The following is a 26,965-nucleotide window of genomic DNA, read 5'->3' as shown; positions in this document are numbered from 1 at the left end:
GCTTGGTAGGTCTTCACTTGATCTTTAACTTTGATGATTATGATGTCTCCTGAATCCCCACTTCGAAAAGAGATAAACGCGTTTTTCAAACTTTATCCTTCTCTGAGGGAGGCTAGTTAGCTGATGTTTCCTAGTTGCAAAATTCTCTTGTACACTCTTAGACGGTTCTAAAAGCAAGCTCGTCAGTTTATTTCGTGAATCTAAATTAATTAGCTTAGAAAAAACAGATTTTACTGTTCCTGTCTAGGCTTGGTACGGCGAAGTACTTCATGACGATTTTTTCTGAGTTAGGGCAAAAATTTAGCAAAATCCTTTGACACAGCCCTTGACAGGTCTATAGGGAAGCTTTCTGTTGAATTTCATGATTCTAGATCAATTAGTTTAGGAGAAACACTGATTTTAATGTTCATTCAGTCTAGACTTCGTACGGCGTAGTACTTTATCATGATTTTTTCTCAGTTATAACAAAAATTTTGCAAAATCCCTAGGCACAACCCTTGACAGTTCTATGGGGAAGCTTTATGTTAAATTTCATAATTCTAGATCAATTAGTTTAGGAGAAATACTAATTTTCCAGTTCGTTTAGTCTGGACTTCGTACGGCGAAGATCTTTATCCCGATTTTTTCTCAGTTAGGGCAAAAATTTAGCAAAATCCTTTAACACAGCCCTGGACAGTTCTATAGCGAAGCTTTGCGTTAAATTTCATGATTCTAGATCAATTAGTTTAGGAAAAACACTGATTTTCCTGCTCGTTCAGTCTAGACTTCTTACGGCAGAGTCCTTTATCTCGATTTTTCCTCAGTTAGGGTAAGAACTTTGCAAAATCCTTTAACACAGCCCTCGACAGTTCTATAGGGAAGGTTTCCGTTAAATTTCATGATTCTACATTAACTAGTTTAGGAAAAACACTGATTTTCCTGTTCGTTCAGTCTATACTTCATACGGCGAAGTCCTTTACACCGATTTTTTTCTTAGTTAGGGCAAAAATTTAGCAAAATCCTTTGACACAGCCCTTGACAGTTCTATAGGGAAGCTTTTCGTTAAATTTCATGATTCTAGATCAATTAGTTTAGGAAAAACACTAATTTTCCTGTTCGTTCAGTCTAGACTTCGTACGGCGAAGTCCTTTATCACGATTTTTTCTCAGTTAGAACAAAAATTTAGCAAAATCCTTTGGCACAACCCTTGACAGTTCTACAGGGAAGGTTTCCGTTAAATTTCATGATTCTACATTAACTAGTTTAGGAAAAACACTGATTTTCCTGTTCGTTCAGTCTATACTTCGTACGGCGAAGTCCTTTATCACGATTTTTTCTTAGTTGGTGCAAGAACTTTTAAAATTTTTTCAACACAGTCCTCGGCAGTTCTAAAGGGGAGCCTTTCGTTAAATTTCATGATTCTAGATCAATTAATTTAGGAAAAACACTGGTTTTCCTGCTCGTTCAGTCTAGACTTCATACGGCAAAGTCTTTTACCCCTATTTTTTCTCAGTTAAGGCAAAAATTTAGCAAAGTCCTTTAACACAGCCCTTGACAGTTTTATAGGGAAGCTTTCCGTTAAATTTCATGAGTTTAGATCAATTAGTTTAGGAAAAACACTGATTTTCCTGTTCGTTCAGTCTAGACTTCTTACGGCGAAGTCCTTTATCCCCATTTTTTCTCAGTTAGGGCAAGAACTTTGCAAAATCGTTTAACACGGCCCTCGACAGTTCTATAGGGAAACTTTCCGTTAAATTTCATGATTCTAGATCAATTAATTTAGGAAAAACCCTGATTTTCCTATTTGTTCAGTCTAGGCACCGTCCGGCGAAGTCCTTTATCCCGATTTTTTCTCAGTTAGGGCAAAAATTTTGCAAAATCCTTTGACACAGCCCTTGACAGTTCTATGGGGAAGCTTTATGTTAAATTTCATGATTCTAGATCAATTAGATTAGGAAAAACCCTGATTTTCTTGTTCGTTCAGTCTAGGCACCGTACGGCGAAGTCCTTTATCCCAATTTTTTCTCAGTTAGGGCAAGAATTTTTGAAAATTTTTTAACTTAGCCCTCGGCAGTTCTATAGGGAAGCTTTGCCTTAAATTTCATGATTCTAGGTCAATTAGTTTAGGAAAAACCTTGATTTTCCTGCTCGTTCAGTCTAGACTTTGTACGGCGAAGTCCTTTATCCCGATTTTTTCTCAGTTAGTTCCTTTATTGCCAACAAAATCAAAATAAATTTGACAAAGCAACGTCAAGCAGAAATGGTGAATTCCCTAAAATAGATTCACGATGAATATTGCATATAATAAGAAACATGATACAATCAAATACATATAGAATAAAATGAGATAGACTAACAAACAGTAAAAGTTAAAACAGCAACTACAAAGTTAAAATTACAATATCAATAAATGAAGTTCAAAATATATAGAATATGTACATATGTGTAACAGGTTCACAGGTCTGGCACATCAAAATCTAAATTTAAAATCATAAAAGCACTTATCTAAAAGAAACTGACTAGTGGCTTTCCTAAATTTAACACTATTATTAATGGATTTTATTTCTGGTGGTAATAACCCATATGCTTTAACTGCCATATAATAAGGACCCCTTTCAAAAAACGCTGAACCATGGGCTGGTGCCCGAAGATCTTCCCTCCCCCTTGTGATTACTGCAATATCAGTGCCATAATGGTCATTGTTTACTGAAAAAAGGTGTGGGTGCCTTTTGACAAACATCACTAAGGACATAAAGTAGATTGAAGGCACAGTCATTATGTTCAGTGATTCAAAATGTGGTTTGCATGATGTTCCAGGGCGCAACCCCAGCATAGCTCTGATTATCCTTTTCTGAACTACAAAAATTTGAGGAGCCACAGAGGATGATCCCCAAAACATCACACTATAGGCAATCAATGACTGCACCCCTGCAAAATAAAATTGTCTTATGGAATTTACTGTTAATGAATGTTTTAGTCTTCGCACTAATGCACAAAAGATATTTAGTTTAGATTGGAGCACCCTCACATGTTCCTCCCAGCCAAGAGCGGTGTCCAAGGTGACCCCTAAAAATTTAACTGTGTTTTCCACAGGCACTGATTTGCCTCGCATTTTCAAATAAACAGACTCTGTTAATCTGGGATTTTTCTGAAATAGCATTAGACCAGTCTTTTCGCAGTTCAGAATTAACCCTGCCCCATCACACCAATCCTGCATTGTCCCCGCTGCACATGAGCACTCGTTAGCCAGGCTCCCAAAATCCTGCCCCACCACGACAGCCGATGTATCATCAGCATACTGGCAGAGGAGTCCCGCAGCGACCTCATCTGAAAGTGAATTCACATACAATAGAAACAGCACAGGACCGAGAATCGAGCCCTGAGGTACACCCTGCGAAGCAATAACTGGCTTAGAATAATAATTTCTATTGTCCTTTGAGATACACACAATTTGTTTTCTTTCCTCCAGATAAGACCCCAGTAAAGCACCAGACAATCCTCTCAAACCATAGTGTTCCAATCTATGCAACAACATCCTATGATCAATGGTGTCAAAGGCCTTAGAAAGATCAAAAAAAAGCCCAGCCACCCTCCTGTTACAGTCAACATTGTTTATTATATGATTTATTGTTGTGAATATTGCCAATTGTGTTGATCGATTAGGTCTAAAGCCATACTGTTTATCAGAAAGTATATTATACTGATCTAAAAAGGTCATTAATCGGCTATATATAGCTCTTTCAAAAACCTTGGACAAGGAAGACAGAAGAGATACAGGTCTGTAATTCTCTAGTACCTGGGCATCTTCCTTTTTATGTACCGGCACAATTCTTGCAGCCTTAAGGGCAGAGGGAAATGTACCTGTTTGAAAACAAAGGTTTACTATGCTTGATATTGGTTTAGCTATGAATTTGGCTGAATGTTTCAAAATTATAGTTGGAATTTCATCTAGACCTACAGAAAATTTATTTGGCAAGTTGATTATGATACGAAAAATTTCCAAGCTATCTACAGGATCTAAAAATATGGTTTGAGTTATGGGGTTTTTTAAAGGTTTATGACTTGAAGGGTAGACAGTTGGGATATCAAATTGATTTATAAACAAATCCGCGATTGTTTGTGGATCTTCAGTTATATTTCCATTATGAGATATTTTAATTGTTTTATTGTTTTTTATGTTTTTATTGCACTCTTGATTAAAAATGGTCCAAGCAACTTTTGTTTTATTATCAGAAATAGCAATTTTATTTTCATTTATTGTGGTTTTATAATTTTGTAGATATTTGCGATAATTTTTCTTTTCAGTTTTAAATAATTGTTTATGCCTTTCACAATTTGTCATTTTTGACCATACATATAGATCTTTAATATACTTACCATAGTTTTTTATATTAGAATTAATCCAAGATTTGTCTTCTGTCTTTTTTTTGGAAGTACAAAGAGGTAATAGAGTGTATTATAAAAACTTTCATATTTCCTGTTTGGATCGTTTATAGTTAGGATATCGTCCCATTTTTCCTCTTTGAGATAACCTACAAAACTTTGTATATTAGAAGGTGTAAAAAATCGTTTTTTAATATATAAAGCCTTTGTAATAGGCTTATCATATTGATATGACATGATTTGCCCATAGTGATCTGAGACATGAGTTACAAAAATTTCAGATACTGACTGATCCAAATTACTAAAAATATTATCGAGCTGTGTACCTGAGTCAGGCCTAGTTACAGTTACAGTCAGGCCATGAACTTGCGATTTAAGCCCAAAGCTCAGCATTAATTGTGATAGCAAAAAAGAATTTTCATTATTTACCAAAAAGTTTACATTAAAATCACCACAAATTATATAATGTTTCTTTGCTGAGTATGTTACTGTCAAAAGATCATTTAGTTTAGACAAAAAAACTTCAAAATTACCATTTGGAGATCTATAGATACATATAATTATAAAAAACTTATCCTTAATTAAGACCTGTGAACCTGTGTACTCAAAATCTTTTTCTACAATATTTATTTCCGTTTGAATTTTGCTTATGTTTAAGACAGGAGATAATTTATTTCTAATAAAAATTGCAGTTCCTCCTCCCCTAGACTCAGTCCTTGAAGAGTAATTTAGCATCAAATAATTATTTAGGCTAAACAGTTCCATAAAGTTATGCTGGAGCCAGTGTTCAGAAATACAAAATAAATCTGGCTTTACCTCATCTAACATCACCTCAACTTCCAGTACTTTATTATTTATACTTTGGGTATTTAAATGCATAACTTTTAATGTAGATATAGGGGTATTTGAGCCCCCATTTTTTTTTATTGAGGGTCCACTTGATTTATTTGTGGCACCCTCCTCTTCATAAAAAATCTCGATATAATGGCTCCATTCGGCCAGATCTCCTTATTCCATGCCTTTTTAAAGTTATCTTGATTTATTGTGACTTTCATTGATGTATAAATACCTGGGTGTTTTGACTGTACTGGTTCGCAAACCACCTCGGGAAATTTATCTATTAAGATGGTTTTTAAATCCTCTGGCTTAGTATTTGGGGTAAGTCTGGTAACATGCAATGCCGCGTATTTTGGTATTGTTTTTATGGCAGTTGTATCCCCCGTTCCTCGGCCAACTACAAATTTTCTATTTCTGTTGCGATTTTGTTTATGATCAACCACTGTCCAATCGTTATCATATTGGTCCTTTCCAAGTTGCCGAATTTCCTCCATATAATTGATTTGCTGTGCTTGGATCACAGCATTTCCCACGGCTTTTCTATCAAAAATTACTTTGTTATTGTTTACAACTTATTCTTTCAAAAATTTAGCAAAATCCTTTAACACAGCCCTGGACAGTTCTATAGCGAAGCTTTCCGTTAAATTTCATGATTCTAGATCAATTAGTTTAGGAAAAACACTGATTTTCCTGCTCGTTCAGTCTAGACTTCTTACGGCAAAGTCCTTTACACCGATTTTTTCTTAGTTAGGGCAAAAATTTAGCAAAATTCTTTGACACAGCCCTTGACAGTTATATAGGGAAGCTTTCCGTTAAATTTCATAATTCTAGATCAATTAGTTTAGGAAAAACACTGATTTTCCTGCTCGTTCAGTCTAGTCTTCTTACGGCGAAGTCCTTTATCTCGATTTTTCCTCAGTTAGGGTAAGAACTTTGCAAAATCCTTTAACACAGCCCTCGACAGTTCTATAGGGAAGCTTTCCGTTAAATTTCATAATTCTAGATCAATTAGTTTAGGAAAAACACTGATTTTCCTGCTCGCTCAGTCTAGTCTTCTTACGGCGAAGTCCTTTATCTCGATTTTTCCTCAGTTAGGGCAAAAATTTAGCAAAATCTTTTGACACAGCCCTTGACAGTTCTATAGGGAAGCTCTCTGTTAAATTATATAATTCTAGATTAACTAGTTTAGAAAAAACACTGATTTTTCTGTTCGTTCAGTGTAGACTCCATGGAAGAAAACTTTAATCCGGATTTTTGTCAATTAGGGAAGGAATTTAGCAAAACCCATTGGCACAGCCCTGGACAGTTGCATACGGAAGCTCTGCGTTAAATTTCGTGATTGTAGATTAACTAGTTTAGGCCAAACACTAATTTTCCTGTTAATTCCGTAGACGAAGCTCTTTATCCCAATTTTTCCCCAGTCAGGGCGGGAATTTTAAAAAATTCTTTTGTACAGCCCTGGAGAGTTCTGCAGGGCAGCTCTACTTCTAGGGCAGCTTTCGATTTCTAATCTCCTGGAACGACTGGTCCATTGGTAAAACCTGATCTACATCAACGGTCACAGGATTCTACTCTATCGAAATATTGGGCTGATTCGAGTTCGAATTGCAAAAAAGATGGTCCTCTTTGGCAAAGAAAAAAGTACTTTTCCACCATTTGTCGAACTGAGCCAAGATTTGAGTTGGTGCGACTTTTGTTATTTTTTAAACGTGAAAAAGTGATTGGTTGAGCAAACATTTCAGTAGAATGAAGACGTGTTAAAGGAGTTAAAGCATTGCGATGTCAAGTGTATCGACCTAAAAATTGACTATATTTAATACTGGTAATGGAAACAGGTGTTTTTATCATGTTCCACATGTTGGCCCTAAACAAAGTCCTCAATTACCGCATTTTAATTAGTCCTAATAATTTAAATTCATGGCGCACCGCACATTAACTGCCGCGCCATGTAAACTACAAACTAAACATAATTATTTTCCATAATAATATAAAACGGGTCCGCTGCAAAAACCTTTTGTTAAATATTCACGGAGCGGTAATGCATTGTGCTGTTCAAATTCGGATTTTCGTTGTGCCAGATTTGCATATATGCAAGTTCTTGTCGCAGCAGTAAATGATATATGGCGACTTGCAGGAATTCCTTTAGGACCTCGCAATTTGTATTGTAGGGGATGCTGAACTCGATTTCCCCAGGCTTAGGAGTAGATATCTGAATATGTATAACTATCAGGTGTATTTATATGTCTTAGGAGTACAGGTCGGTTTATAATATAGTAGTATTTATATACAGTATGTATATGTGTATATTTTTATACTGAACATATTGCATGAACAACACGTGTAATCAATAGAAAATGAAACAGCACCAGTGCATGGATCAATTGTCAACGGTCGATTTAATTTTTAAGGATTTCAGCCTCGTCAGGTCTCTTAGACATCAATAATGCTACTAAGAACAATTTTTCTATCATTACGAGTCCAAGGATCCTCGTTTACTATAGGGCCACTTAACCTTTTTTTTTTTTTTTTTTTTTTTTTTGTAACAATTTTGGCGCCCAACATAATGTATGTTCAGCAAGAACGTGGAAAGTTCGGGTGTTGGCGAATCCCTGGTACTAGGTCGTAAATACAGTAGTATTTACATACAGTAATTTAGCAAAATTGTGTATATTTTTATACTGAACTAATCAACAGAAAATGAAACAGCAACAGCCAACGGTCGATGTACTTTGTAAGGATTTCAGCCTCGTCAAGTCTCTCTAAATCCAATCCTTAGCTTTCTCTATAATTCCCTTACTTCAATGGCCCGATAATAGTTGACCTGCAGAATGTTAGATATCTAAGAAGATAGACAAGAAAAACTATTCAATTTCCTATAATTTTTTTCATCTGGTCTGACAGTTTCCTTCATGATTAATATGCCTAAACCATGATCGCTCTTGGAAGTATGAGACTTGATTTATGGGATGTGGGTTCGATAATAATATAGCGCGCAGTCAGACCTAATAAGTACCTTATTAAAAAATCCTGAAAGTTTGTGACTACAACCCCAAAATTGGACTATAGAGAACACTAACGTAATATTAGCCTTCCTGGAACGAATTACAGAAGGTAAAAATTGCGTACTAAATGGGAAAACTCCTCATTTATAGTTAGGCTTTAACTTGACCCGTCTGACTTCAATAAGGCTAATAAGAACGATTTTTCTACCATTACGAGTCCAAGGATCCTCGTTTACTATAGGGGCACTTAATTTTTTTTTTTGTAACAATTTTGGCGCCCAACATAATGTATGTCAGCGAGAAAGTCTAATGATGTTCAGCAAAAACATGGAATGTTCGAGTGTTGGCGAATCCCTGGAGTCGGTACTAGGTCGTAAATAGAGCAGTATTTATATACAGTAATTTAGCAAAGTTGTGTATATTTTTATACTAAACATATTGCATGAACAACACGTGTAATCAATAGAAAATGAAATAGCAACAGTCAAAGCAACCGTGCATGGATCAATTGCCAACGGTCGATTTACTTTTTAAGAATTTCAGCCTCGTCAGGCTTCTTAGACCTTTCAACCTGACCCGTCTGACTTCAATAATGCTACTAAGAACAATTTTTCTATCATTACCTCGTTTACTGAAGGGCCACTTAATCTTGTTTTTTTTTTGTATCAATTTTGGCGCCCAACATAATGTATGCAGCGAGAAAGTCTAATGATTTTCAGCAAAAACCTGGAAAGTTCGGGTGTAGGCGAATCCCTGGAGCTGGTACTAGGTCGTAAATACAGCAGTATTTACATACAGTATTTTGGCAAACTTGTGTATATTTTTATACTGAACATATTGCAAGAACAACACGTATAATCAATAGAAAATTGAAACAGCACCAGTCAAAGCTATGCATGGATCAATTGCCAACGGTCGATTTACTTTTTAAGGATTTCAGCAATAATGCTACTAAGAACAATTTTTCTATCATTACGAGTCCAAGAATCCTCGTTTACTATAGGGCCACTTAACCTCTTTTTTTTTTTTTTTTTTTGAATAATTTTGGCGCCCAACATAATGTATGTCAGCGAGAAAGTCTAATGATGTAGATATCTGTCAGGTGAATTTATGAGTGCAAGTCGGTTTATAATACAACAGTATTTACATATAGTAATTTAGCAAAGTGTATATTTTTATACTCGTTACTTAACACCTTGCATTGAATAGAAAATGAAACACGTTTAACATTGATTGATTTTCGTAAAGCGGGTCGGCAACTAGGACCTTTTAGCGCTATTAGTCATTTTATTTTATGTTCTGTGAGTATAGGTAAGGTATATATAGGACTAAACTACATTTTAAGATACATATTGAATGAATTTTTTACATTTAAAATTACGAATATAGTTCGGCTCTAAAACAATAATAGTACATTCTTCTCTTGTTATTTTTTTTCTTTATATTTCGTTTTGAAGTTTTGATAGTTTTATGAATTGTAGAATATTTTGTATGTTTTTAATTCTTGGTTAAGTTACTATAATAGTATATTAGTATAATAGTATACAGTATTTATTAGTCACCAAGAAATTACAGCAATTAAACACAAAGAATAAAACTAACAGGTAGATGTATTAACTTTTACAAAATTCCATTAAATATTGAGTATTTCACCATTTACCAATAACAAAAAAAAATCGAAAAATTTGTAACTAAATAAAAAAGCTATAAATGCAAGGTAATATGCAGACTTACAGAGATATCCCTTATACAAAAGGCTCCCTGAATACTGTTGAGACCAAAAAAAAACTAAATCGTCCAAAAATATTCAAAAAAGTATTATTACACTTTCACAAAAAAGTTATACCCAATTTTTCTAAAAAGTAATTTTTCCTATATAATTTTGTTTATAATTTTTTTCAAAAAAATTATTTAAACAAAAGTTGTTTGCGATTCCAATTTGCACCCGATGCAATACAAAAATAATTTTTAGGTACAACAGTTTTTCATAAAATTAGGAAAAACCTCTTAAAAGGTTTTCACCATTTTCTCAAAAACTATTAAAACTTTTTACAATTTTTTTTCATTATTATATGCCACCAACCTTTTAATCGTCAATCTTCAAATAAAAAAGTGATGAAGGTGAAAATTGCAAAATTTTTTGTGAAAAAGTATCCTCTGTACCCACTGATTTTAAAGTTCATTATCTCAAAAGCCACTTGAAGCATCTTTATAAAAATGGAAGTCGACAATATACCGGTGGGACCAAATAAGATCTTGCGTGCAAAATATCAACAAAAAACCAGAAATTTCGTTCTATTGGTGGGTTTAGAAAATTTGCAAAAACAAGTGAAAAGTACACGTACACACGGCGAAATATTTCTGCAAACATTTCTGAAAATAATCGTGTAGTGGAAATTGGGATGATATAGTTTGGCGCCCAACCGTGGGTACCAAAATATTTCATTTTAATGAAAATCATCGTATTTGCCTATTAAGGCCTCATGTGTTTGTCATTAAATTGATATTTTTGGCATTCAAAGTTTCGAATGATCGTCATCAGGGTGGACTGAATTTTTTTGTACTTTTGAGCTGATCACTGTAAACCTTTATAGTGGAACCTCTTATTAGAAGGTTTCTTAATTAATTAAATTTGTTACGATTAAGTACATAGAATCCCAAAATATTAACAATGTTTATTATGCAGGCACCCTAGTAAAGTGTCCTAACGATGTGTAGCCTAAAGCAAACGGGGCATTTAGGGCTCGCCATTTAAAGGTACATTTAATGAGAAACGGAAAATAATTGCCTGAGAGAAAAATGTTTTTTAGAAAAATCATAGATAAGAATATACGTAAATAATACACGATTCAGTCTACAAATCGAAGAAACTTTCGGCGTTTAAAAAAATTGACACGGGATTTACATATCTAATTTTTAAACTCGAATATTTGAAGAAATTCTTCTGAATATTCACTGTGTAATATCTAATCTAGTAGCACTTTTTTTGTATTAAATATTTATTAACATACATATATAGAATTATATAAAATTTAAATAAACAAACTGTGTTATTTACAATAAAATAGGTTTGTAATAATAAAATGCAGAGTCCATGTCCACTAGTGGCTTCCATGGTTATACAGGGTGACACAACTCATGCCATATCGGCGAGCACCCTACACCTGCTCTATTGTTTCTCTAAAAACTTTTTTTTCTTTAAAATGAGCTCTATTTTAGAGATGGTCATGATCCTGATACTTCTTCCTACATTAAATTATTACCATATAATAAAAGAACATTCGTATAATATGAAAATACTGATAACACCTCAAAAATAACGCGTAAACATACTCAAATCCGGCGTTATTGATTTTTTGGATTTTTTTTAGTTTTCAAATCACCATTCTATCTATAATAGCAAAGAAGTTATCCCAAATTTTGAAATTAATTGAAAATATAAAATTGGCAAAAATCGCTTAGCCCAAATATTTGCCCAGTAAGAAATTCCTTTGAAAAATCACTGTTTTTCGTTTATAATGTTCAATTTAATAGCACTGTTTTTGTATTTAATATTTATTAATATACATATATATGCAAATTCGTTCATATCAATAAAATATTTTGTGTTTAATTTCAATTTAAAGTTCTCCGCCTCTAAAAAAAACACCCTTTATGTAAAAATAACCCCTTAACCCCCCACCCACCCCAAACATTTGCCCAGTAAAAATTTCCTTTGAAAAATCACTATTTTTCGTCCATAATATCCAATCTAATAGCACTGTTTCAAACTGCACTGCACAATATAAAATTATATAAAATTTAAATAAACAGTGTTACTAAATTAGATATTGCATATATATTTTCTGCAAAACATTGTTTTTCATCAACATAACCTTTAACCCCCCACCCACCCCAGACACTTGCCGAGTAAGACATTCTTTTGAAAAATCACTGTTTTTTCGTCCATAATATCCAATCTAATACCGCTGTTTTTGTTCTAAATATTTGTATATAAAATTATATAAAATTCAAATAAACAGTGCTATCAAACTAAATATTGCATTAATATTTTCTGCAAAAACATTGTTTTTTTATCAAAACAACCCTTAACCCCCCACCCACCCCAAACATTTGCCTAGTAAAAAATTCCCTAGAAAAATCACTGTTTTCATTCATAATATTCAATCTCATAGCACTGTTTCTGTATTAAATATTTATTAATATACTTATATATATAATTATATCAAATTTAAATAAACAAACTGTGTTATTAGATTAGATATTAACGATGAAACTAGCTAATATTCATGCGTATTATTTTGGAAAACAATGATTTTTGTAAATGATTTCTTATTGGTAAGTTGTGTGGGGTGGGTGGGGGGTGTAAGGGTTTCATTAATAAATATGCTTTTTTTGCAATAAATACTTGCCTGAAAAAAAAATGCTTTTTAACAAAATTACAGAAAAGAAGAATATAATATACATCAGTGTAAATAATATACGATTCAGTTTTTACATATTATCTAATCTAATAACGTCGTTTTTTTTACTAACTATTTATATAAATTAAAAAAGTCATCCATTTTCTCTCTAAGGTGCTGGTATAATATCAAAAGCAGGAACGAAAAACTCTCAAAATCTACAGCATCTATATAATTTAAATAACGGTTACATATGTTTCACCCCGTTAGGGCATCATCAGACCTTAAAAAACTATTAATTTAAAATAAAATTACAATAAAAAATAAGGTTTTCCCTTACCAAAAATAGGACGATACACATACATACACGTAAACGAACTCTAATTGTATACAAGCAAAACATTTCAAATAGGTACATATTAAAAAATTTTATAGATTATTCAACATCCCACTTTCCAGGGACGCCTTTAATAAAAAACTTAATATTATCAACAATTTGCCTTAAACAATTCTTTTCCGTTAAAATCTATTCATAAATTATACAATAAATTTATTAATAAATATATGCTTTCATTTAATTTTATTCAAACAAATATTACAGCTAATGTTACCTACAGATCTTTGACATATTTTGGTACAATCTCTAATATCTTGGGCCGTTTTTTCCAAAAATATAATGCAATTACCTCATTTAAAACTAGTAACACACTTAAAAGTCATATTGTTAAGGTTAAGGATAAGGTGGATCCGCTCACTTCATCGGGGATATATGAAATTAAATGCGTTGAATGCCCCGCAGTATACATTGGACAATCTGGCAGGAAAGTAGCAACGCGTATTAAAGAACATAAATCCCAGTTTAATAAACATATTAACACCGATATTGTAGTGAGCAAGTCAGCTTTTGCCAACCACTTAACCAACCACACAAAATATCAGAATTCTACATAAATGTGATAAAGGTAGAAAGCTCGATCTCTTAGAGATGATGGAGATTAATAAAGCCATAAAAAGTCCCGATTTTGTATGTGTCAACGATAAAATTACGGGACAGAATCATTTTATTTTTAACAATATTAACTGTACATCTCCATCGCCTACAACGAGTACCATTGCTACAGACGCAGCGCCATCCTATAGAACTCCGCACCATCAGAATATAAAAATTTGCAACTAACTTAACTTCACTCTAGTAAATTAATGTGTTTTATTGTAGATGTCACAATGTGTATTAATTATAAAATTTTTAATCTTTATACCTATTTGGAATGTTTTGCTTGTATACAATTAGAGTTCGTTTACGTGTATGTATGTGTGTCGTCCTATTTTTGGTAAGGGAAAACCTTATTTTTTATTGTAATTTTATTTTAAATTAATAATTTTTTAAGGTCTGATGATGCCCTAACCGGGTGAAACAAATGTAACCGTTATTTAAATTATATAGATGCTGTAGATTTTGAGAGTTTTTCGTTCCTGCTTTTGATAACTATTTATATATAAAATTTCAATAAACAGTGTTTGTAAATTAAAAATTGCTTATATATTTTCTGCAAAAACATTGTTTTTCATTTAAACAACCCTTGACCCCCCACCCACCCTAAACATTAGTCCAGTAAAAAATCCTTTGAAAAATCACTGTTTTTCGTCTATAATATCTAATTTTATAACGCTGTTTTTATGTTAAGTATTTATATATAAAATTATATGAAATTTAAATTAACAGTGTTTGTAAATTAAAAATTGCTTATATATTTTCTGCAAAAACATCGTTTTTTATCGACAAAATCCTTAACCCCCCACCCACCCCAATCATTAGCCCAGTAAAAACTTCCTGTGAAAAATCACTATTTTTCGTCCATAATATCCAACCTAATAGCACTGTTTCTGTATTCAAAATTTATTAATACATATATATAATTATATCAAATTTAAATAAACCAACTGTGTTATTATTAGATATTAATGATAAAACCAGCTGTTATTTATGCGTATTATTTTGGAAAACAATGATTTTTGAAGACAATTTTTTACTGGTAAGTTGTGTGGGGTGGGTGGGGGGGGTAACGGTATGGTTAATGAAAAACAGTTTTTTCTCCAGAAAATAATTGCCTAAGAGAAAAATGGTTTTTAAAAAAATTATAGATGAAAATATACGTATACAATATACAATTCTCTTTAAAAATGGGAGAAAATTTCGGCATTTAAATAATCGACACAGGCTTTTCAAATCTAGTTTTTAAACTCGATTACCACACCCCAAATATTTCATAAAATTCTTCTGAATAATCACTGTTTTTTGTCCATATTATTTAATCTAATAACGTTGTTTTTATACTAAATGTCTATATAAAAAATTATATTAAATTTAAATAAACAGTGTTAATAAGTTAAATATTGCATATACATTTTTTGCAAAAACATTGTTTTTCATCTAAATAACCCTTAACCCCCCACCCACCCCAAACATTTGCCCAGTAAGACATTCTTTTGAAAAATCACTGTTTTTTCGTCCATAATATCCAACCTAATGACGCTGTTTTTATTCCAAATTTTTATTATTTTTTTCTATTTATTTAAATAATAATCAGTATCAAAATTTATTTTTTGTTTATTCTTAAACATGAATTAAAATTAACATAATAAAAAACGTAAATATTACACCAAACGCTAAAAACCTACATTTCAAAAGTAAAACTTAACTTAGAACTTTCTTGTACACTACATTTGTGGTGCTGCTTTCAGGTGCTAAAATAATTATTAGGCTACTTGCGGAACTTACTCTCGAACAGGCCACATAAAATTGCCCATGTGAAAAACCGTCCTCCCTAAGATCTACTTCAACTGTCTTAAGTGTCTGTCCCTGAGCTTTGTTTATAGTCATGACAAAGCAGACTTTAAGTGGAAAATGGATAATCTGATGGTATTAAAGGAATTCGTGGTATGAATACAGATTCCCCTTGAGCACGGCCAGTGATGATCGTGGCTTCTACAACGTTTCGGTGGAGAGCTTTTATTTGCAGTCTGGTGCCATTGCAAAGCTTGGGAGGTCTTAAATTTCTCAATAGCATAATGGGTGCACCAATTTTAAAAATTAGGTTATGAGGAGGAAGGCCTGGAGGATTAAGAGTGTTTAAAAATTCAACAGGATAGTTCATAGCGTCATCAGTTTGAATTACGGAGTCTACAGAAACAGTCTAAATTTAAATAAACAGTATTAATAAATTATTTATTGCATATATATTTTCTGCAAAAACATTGTTTTTTATCAACATAACCCTTAACCCCCCACCCACCCCAAACATTTGCCCGGTAAGACAATATTTTGAAAAATCACTATTTTTTCGTTCATATTATCCAATCTAATGACGCTTTTTTTATTTCAAATTTTTATATATAAAATTATATAAAATTTAAATAAACAGTGTTAGTAAATTAGATATTGCATATACATTTTCTGCAAAACATTGTTTTTCATCAAAATAACCTTTAACCCCCCACCCACCCCAAACACTTGCCCAGTAAGACATTCTTTTGAAAAATCACTGTTTTTTCGTCCATAATATCCAATTTAATAACGCTGTTTTTGTTCTAAATATTTGTATATAAAATTCAAATAAACAGTGCTATCAAATTAAATATTGCATTAATATTTCCTACAAAAACATTGTTTTTTTATCAAAACAACCCTTAACCCCCCCACCCACCCCAAACATTTGCCTAGTAAAAAATTCCCTAGAAAAATCACTGTTTTTCATTCATAATATCAAACCTAATGACGCTGTTTTTATTCAAAATTTTTTATATATAAAATTAAATGAAATTTAAATAAACAGTGTTACTAAATTAAATATTGAATATATATTTTTTGCAAAAACATTGTTTTTCATCAAAACAACCCTTAACCCCTCACCCACCCCAAACATTTGCCTAGTAAAAAATTCCCTAGAAAAATCACTGTTTTTCATTCATAATATCCAACCTAATAGCACTGTTTTTGCACTAAATACTTATTAATTATTTCTCCAAAATATTTTTTTCTTAATAAATGAGCTCTATTTCAGTCATGGACATGATCCTAATACTTCTTCCTAAATCAAATCAAATAAAAGAACACTCATATAACATGAAACCACTGATAAGACATCAAAAATAACATAACGCAATCAACATACTCAAACCCGTTCGTCGTTTTCGTGCCAATCAAAACACGCGCAACCATGTTCTTCTCGTTGAACAACAACGCGACCACTCCGAACAATAATTCGTCGTTCGCGAACATTAACAACAATCATCATCTCCTGAATGGAAATCACGCGATTAATGGAAACAATCCGTTCCATACCGCGTTACCGACACCGTCACCTTCAGCTTCTCCCAGTACACCCGGCTCTGTTGGTGGCGGTACTTCCAACAATGGACATCGGCTGTTGTCCGCCCAAGGTATGGAGACCCTCCAGGTGTTCTTGAGAGAACACGGGAACGAATGCATTAAGCAGTTCGTCAAGGTAAGTTGCTCACCATTACACTTTAATCAGTTGCTATAGAGTTTTTTGCAAAAGTGTTTCAGTTAGTCTTTGGAATTCTGTTATAATTTTTTAATGTTTTGTTTGCAATTTTTAATTCGAGAATTTTCCAGATTTTTTGAGTATTTTTATGATATTCCAGGCATTTGGAGGAAATCCTGTTTTATTCCAGACCTTTGGGTCAATTATAGGGTCTTTCTTTTAATTTTAATGTTTTATGACATGTTGTTGTTTTCATTTTTTAATTTCCACGCTTTTTGAGTATTTTTGTATTCTTTTAAGCATTTGTCGTAAAATTTTGTTTTATTCCAGAATTTTGAGGTCATTTTTGCCATGTCTTGCAGGTATTGGCAATGTGGAATATTGCAACATACTGTTTTTATTAAATTCTAGGTTTTCAGTGTAAGCTATCGGGTTTTTAAGATTTTATTTTTAAATTTGGGAAATTCGCATGTTTTCGGATTTTCTTGAAATTGCTCAGGTTGATGGAGTAATTTTTTGAATTATTTTAGGCATTTGAAATAATTTTTTTTATTTATTCCAGGCTTCCAAATTTTGTAACTTATCTGAAATGTGACAATGAAAAAAATCACAAATTTGATTTTTTCTCGAAAACCGTTGATTATTTAATTTTTTTTGTAGTAATAGAAAATGTACTGTTTTACTTGGAGCACATCTCAGTTTTTGAATTAACTTTCTATCAATAATAGTAAGGAAGTTATCCCAAATTTTGTAATTAATCTGAAATGTGACAATGGCAAAAGTCACAAATTTGATTTTTTCTCAAAAACCGTTGATTGTTTCGTTTTTTTTGTAGTAATAGAAAATGTACTGTTTCACTTGTAGCACATTTCAGTTTTTGAATTAACTTTCTATCAATAATAGTAGGGAAGTTATCCCAAATTTTGTAATTAATCTGAAATGTGACAATGGCAAAAATCACAAATTTGATTTTTTCTCGAAAACCGTTGATTGTTTCATTTTTTTTGTAGTATTATAAAATGAACTGTTTTACTTGGAGCACATTTCAGTTTTTGAATTAACTTTCTATCAATAATAGTAGGGAAGTTATCCCAAATTTTGTAATTAATCTGAAATGTGACAATGGCAAAAATCACAAATTTGATTTTTTCTCAAAAACCGTTGATTATTTAATTTTTTTGTGGTAACAGAAAATGTTCTGTTTTACTTGGAGCACATTTCAGTTTTTAAATTAACTTTCTATCAATAATAGTAAGGAAATTATCGCAAATTTTGTAATTAATCTGAAATGTGACAATGGCAAAAATCACAAATTTGACTTTTTCTCAAAAACCGTTGATTTTCTCGATTTTTTTGTAGTATTATAAAATGTACTGTTTTACTTGGAGCACATCTCAGTTTTTGAATTAACTTTCTATCAATAATAGTAAGAAAGTTATCCCAAATTTTGTAATTTATCTGAAATGTGACAATGGCAAAAATCACAAATTTGATTTTTTCTCGAAAACCGTTGATTGTTTCATTTTTTTTGTAGTAATAGAAAATGTACTGTTTTACTTGGAGCACATTTCAGTTTTTAAATTAACTTTCTATCAATAATAGTAAGGAAGTTATCCCGAATTTTGTAATTAATCTGAGATGTGACAATGGCAAAAATCACAAATTTGATTTTTTCTCGAAAACCGTTGATTGTTTTATTTTTTTTGTAGTAATAGAAAATGTACTATTTTACTTGCAGCATATTTCAGTTTTTAAATTAACTTTCTATCAATAATAGTAAGGAAGTTATCCCGAATTTTGTAATTAATCTGAAATGTGACAATGAAAAAAATCAGAAATTTGATTTTTTCTCGAAAACCGTTGATTTTCTCGATTTTTTTGTAGTATTATGAAATGTACTGTTTTACTTGGAGCACATTTTAGTTTTTGAATTAACTCTTTATCAATGATAGTAAAGAAGTTATCCCAAATTTTGTAATTAATCTGAAATGTGACAATGGCAAAAATCACAAATTTGATTTTTTCTCAAAAACCGTTGATTGTTTCATTTTTTTTGTAGTAATAGAAAATGTACTGTTTCACTTGGAGCACATTTCAGTTTTTGAATTAACTTTCTATCAATAATAGTAAGGAAGTTATCCCAAATTTTGTAATTATTTTGAAATGTGACAATGGCAAAAATCACAAATTTGATTTTTTCTCGAAAACCGTTGATTTTCTCGATTTTTTTGTAGTATTATAAAATGTACTGTTTTACTTGGAGCACATCTCACTTTTTGAATTAACTTTCTATGAATAATAGTAAGAAAGTTATCCTAAATTTTGTAATTATTCTGAAATGTGACAATGGCAAAAATCACAAATTTGATTTTTTCTCAAAAACCGTTGATTGTTTCATTTTTTTTGTAGTAATAGAAAATGTACTGTTTCACTTGGAGCACATTTCAGTTTTTGAATTAACTTTCTATCAATAATAGTAAGGAAGTTATCCCAAATTTTGTAATTATTTTGAAATGTGACAATGGCAAAAATCACAAATTTGATTTTTTCTCGAAAACCGTTGATTTTCTCGATTTTTTTGTAGTATTATAAAATGTACTGTTTTACTTGGAGCACATCTCACTTTTTGAATTAACTTTCTATGAATAATAGTAAGAAAGTTATCCTAAATTTTGTAATTATTCTGAAATGTGACAATGGCAAAAATCACAAATTTAATTTTTTCTCGAAAACCGTTGACTGTTTCATTTTTTTTGTAGTAATAGAAAATGTACTGTTTTACTTGGAGCACATTTCAGTTTTTGAATTAACTTTCTATCAATAATAGTAAGGAAGTTATCCCGAATTTTGTAATTAATCTGAAATGTGACAATGGCAAAAATCACAAATTTGATTTTTTCTCGAAAACCGTTGATTTTCTCGATTTATTTGTAGTAATAGAAAATGTACTGTTTCACTTGGAGCACATTTCAGTTTTTGAATTAACTTTCTATCAATAATAGTAAGGAAGTTATCCCAAATTTTGTAATTAATCCAAAATGTGACAATGGCAAAAATCACAAATTTGACTTTTTCTCAAAAACCGTTGATTTTCTCGATTTTTTTGTAGTATTATAAAATGTACTGTTTTACTTGGAGCACATCTCAGTTTTTGAATTAACTCTCTATCAATAATAGTAAGGAAGTTATCCCAAATTTTGTAATTATTCTGAAATGTGACAATGGCAAAAATCACAAATTTGATTTTTTCTCAAAAACCGTTGGTTATTTAATTTTTTTTGTGGTAATAGAAAATATCCTACTTTACTTGGAGCACATTTCAGTTTTTGAATTAACTCTCTATCAATAATAGTAAGGAAGTTATCCCAAATTTTGTAATTATTCTGAAATGTGACATTGGCAAAAATCACAAATTTGATTTTTTCTCAAAAACCGTTGATTGTTTCAATTTTTTTGTAGTAATAAAAAATGTAGTGTTTAACTTGGAGCACATTTTAGTTTTTGAATTAACTTTCTATCAATGATAGTAAGGAAGTTATCCCAAATTTTATAATTAATCTGAAATAATATAGAAATTTAATCCAGTTTTCTGGAGAACCTACAGAATTACGTCAAAAAGATCTTAAAAACGTAATAGCGTTAAATTGAATATAAACATTATATTGCAATATGATACATATATTGCAAATACCCTGCAAGGCAGAAAAATTACCTCCAAACATTGGAATAAAACAAAATGTGAGAACAAATGCCTGAAATAATACTCAAAAGCTCTGGAAACTGTTAAAATTTATTTCAAGAAATCTGAAATTAAAAATTGAAAATCAAAGCCAATTTTAAAATATTAAAATTAAAAGAAAAGTGATTTGAAATATTTGAAACACGTGGAAAATTACCGTAAAGTCCAGGAATAAAACAAGATTGTATTCCAAATGCCTGGAATAATATAAGAATGCTCGGAAAATCCGGAAAAGGTTAAAATTTATTTCAAAAATTCTAAATTTAATAATTGAAAACCGAAACCAATTTTAAAATATTAAAATTAAAAGACAAGTGATTTGAAATATTTGAAACACGTGGAAAATTACCGTAAAGTCCAGGAATAAAACAAGATTGTATTCCAAATCCCTGAAATAATATAAGAATACCAAAAAAATTTGGAAAATTTAAAAAGTTTCAAAAATTTTGAAATTAATCACTGAAAACAAAAACTTATCATAAAACATTAAACTCAAATAAAAATTATTTAAAATAGTTCGAAGACGTGATAATTGACCCAAAATCCGGGAATGAAACAACATTTAATCCAAACGCCTGAAATATCATAAAAATACTCTGGAAAATGTTAAAAATTCAAAAAATTGTGAAATTATAAACTGAAAGCAAAAAATTATTTTAGAACATCAAAATTAAAAAATAAATTATTTAAAATGCTTAAAATGAAATGATATTTTATTCCAAATACGTGGAATATTGTAAGGATGTTTGAAAAGTCTGGAAAATTCCAAAAACAATTTTAAAATTACAAAATTTCTGGAATAAAAAAATTGGAAACAAAAACTTATTTTAAAATATTGAAATTGTTTAAAATACTTGGAAGACGTGGAAAACGACCCTAAAGTCCAGGAATAAAACAAGTTTTTATTCCAAATGCCTGGAATAATATATGTATGCTCGGAAAATCCGGAAAATATTAAAAATTATTGCAAAAATTCTAAAATTAAAAATTGCAAACCAAAACCTCTTTTAAAATATTAAAATTAAAAAAAAAGTGATTTGAAATACTTGAAACGCATAGAAAACGACCCTAAAGTCCAGGAATTAAATAAGATTTTATGCCAAATACCTGGAATAATATAAGATTGCCAAGAAAATTTGGAATAATTTTAAAAATTCTGAAATTATTGACTGAAAACAAAAACTTAGCATATTACATTAACATTAAAAAAAAAATATTTGAAATAGTTGGAAGGCGTGATAATTGACCCAAAGTCCTGGAATGAAACAACATTTAAGCCAAACGCCTGGAATATCATAAAAATACTCTGGAAAATGTTAAAAATTCAAAAAATTGTGAAATTATAAACTGAAAGCAAAAAATTATTTTAGAACATCAAAATTAAAAAATAAATTATTTAAAATGCTTAAAATGAAATGATATTTTATTCCAAATACGTGGAATATTGTAAGGATGTTTGAAAAGTCTGGAAAATTCCAAAAACAATTTTAAAATTACAAAATTTCTGGAAAAAAAAAATTGAAAACAATGACTTATCTTAAAATATTCAAATTATTTGAAATATTTGAAACACGTGGAAAACGACCCTAAAGTCCAGGAATAAAACAAGTTCTTATTCCAAATGCCTGGAATAATATATGTATGCTCGGAAAATCCGGAAAATATTAAAATTGATTTAAAAAAAATTAAAATAATAATTGCAAGTTAAATAGCAAAATTGCAAAGTTATATAGTTGGAAGACGTGGAAAAGTAACCTAAGGTCGAAAAGGAAAATTACCCAAACGCGTGGAATATTGTAAGGATCTTTGGAAAATCTGGAAAAACAAGATTTTATTCCAAAGGCCTGGAATAATATCAGAATGCTCGAAAATGTTAAAATTGATTTCAAAAATTCTGTAATAAAAAATTGCAAACCGAACCCTATTTTAAAATACTAAAATTAAAAGAACCGTGATTTGAAATACCTGAAAGACGTGGAAAATGATTCCAAGATTCTAAAGTAAAACTAGATGTTATTCCAAATGCCTTGAATAATATGAAAATACCAAAAACATCTGGAAAATTTCAAAAATTCTGAAATTATTGACTGAAAACACGAACTTAGCATACAACATTAAAATTAAAAGAAGAAAATATTTAAAATAGTTGAGAGATGTGGAAAACGATCCTAAGGTCCAGGAATAAAACAAGATTTTATTCCAAATGCCTGGATTAATATAAGAATGCACTAAAAATCTGGAAAATGTTAAAATTGATTTCAAAAATTCTGTAATTAAAAATGGCAGAGCAAAACCTACTTTAAAATATTAAAATTAAAAGAAAAGTGGTATGAAATACTTGGAAAAGACGTGGAAAATGATTCCAATGCCCTGGAATAAAACCAGACCTTGAGTATGATCTCGTTGCATTCGGAAAGGACAAAACTAAGTCAAAACCGTTGGAATTTTCCAGATAGTGCCCATAGAAGCCGAGATATCGACCTCCAAAGTTTGGGATTTTTAAAGTATACCTTCCCGAATTTTTGAATCGAATTTTTTATCGAATTTTTGCCAATATTCCAAACTTCACCATACTGCATTGTAAACAGCCTCCCAGCGGTGACGCGGCTCCTTATATACTCGGCTGACCATGATTCCGGAAGATTCGCTGATATTCGAGACGTCGTGCGGTGTGCCACTTAGGTAATTCGGAAATGATTGAGAAAACTATCATCATACAATATTGATGCGTATCTGTTGATAAAAAGATCGATGACAAATTTGGTGTAATAAAAATTGGGTGTTATAATATGGAGATTATCTTATTTGATAGCTCGAAAGGGCAATATTCAATTGTTAAAAGTTATTCCCACTCCTTGTGTGCAATAGTATCAAGTCACTTGCAAGCGGAAAATATTGCGAACGGATTTATATTTTAGTATAAAGATTTCGTAGAAATTCGTACCATTTCGCTTTAATCTGACAGGGAACGGAAAGATGTATGGTGCTGTATTGGCAACTAAGCTTCGCTCTATTTTTACCAATCAAAGCTGTTTCTTTAATGATATTTTTTATCAAAATGGGTAGAATTGATTAAAAGTGTGCACTAAACCAGTAAAGTTATCCTTATTATACTATAATTATACCTTGTTTGCAGTGACCTGTTTGTGTAGTAATACCGCAAATTTTTTTTTTATAGATCATTTACCACAAATAGACAATAAAGTCGAACGCATTGATGCTCGGTCCTTCGATCATAAATAATCTACTTTATTACATCATCCACATATGTGCGTAGATACAGACATTAAAACAGGTTATAACCACCTCACCCCACATGGGATCCAATAGGGGTGAATATTAATGTTAATAAATTTAAATTAATATGGAAAGCGCGTTAAATAACCATTTTTATTTGCAATTTTCTAATTCCGTTTTGTTTATTATGTAAATATGGGGATGCGCTCCCTTGAATAAATATTAAGTTTATACTAACTAGGGTTCTGTACTATATGAGGTATTTAATATGTAACATTTTCACGTTAATATGTAAAGGGTCATGATCCACTCTATACTTATTTGTACTGTAGCGTTTTTACCCGTTCAATTTTTTTAAATGCCCAAATTATCTCCCAGATGTAAATTTGTTACTTATAATTTTATTAAAAATCATTTTTTTCTCGGGTAATTATTTTTTAGAAAAAATAACGGTTTTTCATTAACTCTACCCTTACACCCCCCACCCACCCCATACAATCCCTGGATCTTACTCCCATCTTATCGAGGTGAGGTACCTACCTGTTTGAGTAGTGACCTGGTATAATGGAAGTTGTTTCACTTATTGTGCTTTTGGTACTTCCCAGCAGCAAAGCACTGATGCCTTTCGTCAGACCTAGTAAAAAGTGGCCTAGCATAATTATGTTCATTCTGAACATTATATTGAGATTGCTGGATTCTGACAGCGGGTAATAAAATCAATGTATCTTCCCAAGGTACTTGTGCCTCAATTCATTAGCATTTTTGGTACGTCCATAACTACCAGTGGAACTTGGAGGTTTACGCATTAATGCAAAATTTTAACAAATATTTTTTCTAGAAGATTACGCCACGTGTACCGAAATCCCACTTCTGATTTTAAAGTGTAATCGACTATATTAAATGTAACTAAGAACAAGATATTATGAAAGGTGCCTCAGATTCTAATTGGGATCTTGAAAAAAGATACAAATAACCCGTTTAATCTTAAATGATTTTTTTTATTTCCTTACCGAACTTAACATTCCCCATCTGACGAATTTCAGCGCGAACTCAATTTCGGGTCGGTTTAATGCAATTGCAATAAATACTGGATCTCGTCTACTCCTCACATATTCGACACGGACTATTTCCGCTAGATTTATCCAGCTATTTTATGGTATGGAAAAACCGCGACTTAGTCTTACGTGCCCTATATATAGAGTGGGTGTAATATATCTTTTGGGTATTTGATGCTAACGTACGACCTCTATATTGTCTCTCTATTTTTTCCTTGTTTAATATGTAACTTGCTTTTTTTCTGTTTCAGGTAATTTCATCCAATTATAATAAGCTGATTAACTGGTGACTAGCGGTAGGTAAGTTACAATACTTTCTTTTATGTCTCGTTTATTATAAAATAAGTAGAGTAGCTAACTGATTACTTGATAACAAACTGGCAGTGTCAATTGTCAAATGATTTTTGTATCAGTTTCTCATAACTGAAATATTAAATTCGTCAATAAATTTAAAAAAAAAATGCTTGTTTGTGCCATTATAATGTAACGATATTAGAAATATCGAGAATTCCAACTAATTCTTCGTCATTCTAAGGGTTGTGTTATTGACAAATGTTTTTTTTTTGCCGTAGAGTCAAAACTTAAATTCATTAATTAGTTCACTTTTTCATAATTTGATCGTTTTTTTTAAATAGTGTTTTATAGAGCGGATTACTCTTTGTATCTATATTCTTATATATGGCATATAAAGTTTTGTATTCTTTTTGTCAATTTAATCTTCTTGAAAATTTAAATTTACTTAAATAGTTTATTAAAAAAAGATATGTGTGGAATTAATTATGCAGTAATTTGAGTAATTGTTTTTTTAAGTGTTCCTATTATAGGACTTTCTTTTTTATTTTTTGAGTCTTGGATGATTTTTCCTTTGAATTATGCCTCTTTATTGCTTATTAGATTTTGATTTTTATTCAGTACTTAAAAATATATAACAAATTGTAGTTAATTGTTATAAAAACGATTATTTTTTACAAAAAAAAAACGTTTTTTATCGACACTATAGTAAAACATTCATCTGGAAAAACACTGTTTTTCAAAATAATACGCATGAACAAAAAATGAATTCGTCGATAATATCTAATCTAATAACACTGTTTGTTAATTTTAATTTTCAGAAGAATTTCATACTGGTAAAGTATGTGGGGTGGGCGGGGGGTGTAAGGGCAATATTTTTGTAAAAAAGTTTTTTTTAAGAAGATAAAAACCGTTTTTCAAAAACACTATCCTTAACCCCCCACCCACCTCTAACAGTTGCCAGGAAGACATTTTTGTTAAAAATCACTGTTTTTTCGAAATAGTACGTATGAACAGTGGATGGTTTTGCTTATAATATCCAATCTAATAACACTGTTTTTGTATTAAATATTCATATGTCAAATTATAGCAAATTTAAATAATATATATTAGGTCACAGTCTGTGTTCTTCTGGGTTATTTAGCTTATTTAAACTTTATTTATACATATTTAATACAAAAACAGTCTTAGTAAATTAAGAATTATGGACGAAAAACAGTAATTTTTCATAAGAGTTTTTTACTTGTAAAGTATGTGGGGTGGGCGGGGGGTGTAAGGGTTATATTTTTGAAAAATGTTTTTTTTTTTATAAAAAAAAAAAACTATATTTAACAGGACTACCTTTAACCCCCCACCCGCCCCTAACAGTTACCGGTAAGAAATTTAAAAAAAGAAATCAATGTTTTTTCAATATAATACGTACCTATGAACAATTTCACTTATAATATCCAATCTAATAACACTGTTTTTGTATTAAATATTTATATGTCAAATTATAGCAAATTTAAATAATATATATTGGATCACAGTCTGT

General features: G+C 31.0%; 1 protein-coding gene across 23 annotated transcripts in view; it reads left to right on the top strand.

Annotated features, from left to right (window-relative positions):
- Positions 1 to 26,965, top strand: part of LOC126747927 (liprin-alpha-1) — a 455,345-nt gene that overhangs the window by 94,588 nt on the left and 333,792 nt on the right. For 16 of the 23 annotated variants that reach the window (XM_050456896.1, XM_050456899.1, XM_050456885.1 and 13 more), the window contains exon 1: positions 16,701 to 17,109. The exons of 1 other annotated variant lie outside the window; for it this stretch is intronic. In XM_050456896.1, coding sequence (XP_050312853.1) covers positions 16,822 to 17,109 — 288 coding nt within the window. In that variant the 5' untranslated portion in view covers positions 16,701 to 16,821. Of the gene's footprint in view, positions 1 to 16,698; positions 17,110 to 26,965 lie in introns of those variants that run through there. 6 more of the 23 variants (XM_050456907.1, XM_050456905.1, XM_050456908.1 and 3 more) reach the window with 4 other exon arrangements.

Source organism: Anthonomus grandis, chromosome 20 (assembly GCF_022605725.1).
Source record: "Anthonomus grandis grandis chromosome 20, icAntGran1.3, whole genome shotgun sequence".
In the NCBI taxonomy this organism is placed as follows: domain Eukaryota; kingdom Metazoa; phylum Arthropoda; class Insecta; order Coleoptera; family Curculionidae; genus Anthonomus; species Anthonomus grandis.
The sequence above is the reverse complement of the archived record's forward strand: the minus strand, read 5'-3'. Positions and strand labels throughout refer to the sequence as shown.